We start from the raw sequence: 2,264 nt of genomic DNA, 5'->3' as shown, positions 1-2,264 counted from the left end.
TTTGTGTGCCAAATGGATTATTAAAGCCTTGGAGAGAAATGAATCTTGAAAGATTTTAATTTGACATTACATTTTTGTCGTATACCTCATACTCATTGAACTTGGGAGGGGCTTGGTTTTTATAATCTTTAGATTACAAAGAAACATATTTGTATACACAAAAGATTTGGCATCAAACTCAAGAAAACTTAGGAATCCATAAGTCATGGCTTTTATGAAAGGCAATAACTTTTACAAAGGTCTTTCTATCATCAAACAAACATATTACTAACTAAACATAATCTGAAAAACCAAGACTCCATTATTCGTGTTACTTCTCGTTAACCCCACGTTCTCCGATTATGTACAAAGACATGTGAATGGCATTCGCAATTTCATCCATTTTCTCCGGATCAAGATCCTTCTTTCCTTCCAAGTATACCTATGCCAATTCGGCCGCACGTTTTGCGTAATTGGCTGGAAGGGGCTCCGGGTATCTTCTCGAAAAAGAAAGATTCCTGATTAAAGTCTCAAATTTAGAGTAACAAAGTGCATGTTCTCATCCGAGAAAATGCTGTAACTTGCTTTCCCATTATGCACACTCACAGAGCGAGTGCCAATGATTTTCTAACCAACAATGAAAGTGATGGGAACATATTTTGCTTGATTTTTATCTTTTCGCAGACCATCAACTTCATTTATTAAAGCATCCACTTCTTTTCGCATTGTCTCTACAATTCGGCCTTCGACAAAGCCTTATCTGAACAAAATGAACTTATAAGGCAAACTCTTTGTGGCCTCCTCGTATTTTCCAAGCAGCTCGCTAGAAATGGCTCCAAGGTTTTTCATATGATCTCCATGAACTACTCTGGACTCATAATAAGAAGTAGAACGATCTGAAGGGCCAATATTTCCAACCTTAACAATTATTTGGGGATCAGAGTTGATCACAGTACATCCCAAATACATTACCTTACAATTGTCCGCAAGTCGGAGGGGGGAGGAGTGCACTGTGAAGGAAAAAAGCTTTCGCTTTGTATGGCAGCCTAGAGCTCCATTCTTGTGATCCCTCTGACTTTGTATCCCTTGTTGATGTGTGGTACATGGACAAGATTGTCTATTCCAAGATTTTGTGGGGCATTCCTAATGCAAGTAATGTTGAGGATTGGTTCTGTAATCGCCCCCTTAGAGTTGATTTCGTTCATTTTTGGGATTTAGAGAATGAGGATTCCACTAATGGAGATGGGTTTCCTACAGTTGTGTCTTTTGACAAGGAGATGGGGGAAGATATAATTTCGGGGCAACTGATGGACAATTTCAAGCTTAGCTGGATTGTGATTAACAGGAGAACAGGGGAAGCTGGTAATCTTTCAAGCTGGAGACCTCTGAATGTGCAGATGTATTCTGATGCAGATTTTTTAATGCGGTTTGGCTCCTTATTTCCTGCTCAAAATATATTACCTTGCAAGGATGTTAAAGGTATCCTTTCCATAAGTATTAGACTGTCAGATGATCATGGGGATATGAAGATTTCTGAACTTAGCATTCAGTTGGAGGACATGATGGGAGCTCGTGTTAATGGGAGGAACAGTCTGCTTATACTAGAAAGAGCTCTAAGTTGTAGGAAAAGTAAGGAGCATCATCGGATTTTCCAATCATATCAGAAATACTTGAGCCACCAGAGGAAAATGAAAGAAGCAATGTTGAGGAAAGAAGGCGTTCTAGACACCCTCTATATTTTAAGTGGCATTGTTTCATTTGTTTCATTTTGCTGTTTGATTTACAGAATGACCGGCCAACACAATCTTTCCTCGGTGCGAAGACTATCGGCAAGGGAAGCTTGAGACAATTTGCCGTCGGGAATTATTAAGCGATACCATACCGATAAAGCCCAAAAATCCGACGTGAGACAATTCCAGTGGAGGTGCAACCCCACAAGGAATGGCCTATCGGCAAATAACTAGACACTCAACCAAACCTAAACAACAAACATTAAGCCAATGCCAAATAAGACAAGCCAACACCCAAGAAAAATGTTCGTAGGTATTTCCTATGAACGTTAAGTACTCCAAAAGTAGGTTCACTGGGTATTGATATTAACGCTTAAAATCATTTCATATTTGTATTTCCCTTATGATATCTAATCACATTTAGATATTAACGCTTAAAATTATTTCATACTTCTGTGATATCGCCCTATGTTTAAATACTCAAAAGAATCTTCAAATCAGCCGAATATATCAAAAAATAAAGAGAATTGCCCGGAACAAACGAAGGAGAAGAGT

At 38.6% G+C, this 2,264-nt stretch overlaps 1 protein-coding gene across 1 annotated transcript; it reads left to right on the top strand.

The window, feature by feature from the left end:
- Window positions 1-1,082: 1,082 nt before the first annotated feature.
- On the top strand, window positions 1,083-1,823 carry LOC131043988 (probable F-box protein At2g36090). Its single transcript, XM_057977251.2, has one exon. It carries the CDS (start codon window positions 1,083-1,085, stop codon window positions 1,821-1,823), a length of 741 nt encoding a protein of 246 aa, XP_057833234.2.
- The last annotated feature ends 441 nt before the right edge of the window (window positions 1,824-2,264 follow it).

This window comes from Cryptomeria japonica, chromosome 5 (assembly GCF_030272615.1).
Source record: "Cryptomeria japonica chromosome 5, Sugi_1.0, whole genome shotgun sequence".
NCBI classification, from domain to species: Eukaryota; Viridiplantae; Streptophyta; class Pinopsida; order Cupressales; family Cupressaceae; genus Cryptomeria; species Cryptomeria japonica.
Note: the sequence above shows the minus strand (reverse complement) of the source record. Positions and strands in the feature narration are given on the sequence as shown.

Coding starts and splice junctions, on each gene's coding strand:
- LOC131043988 (XM_057977251.2), top strand. CDS start 1,083: ATGGACAAGATTGTCTATTCCAAGATTTTGTGGGGCATTCCTAATGCA.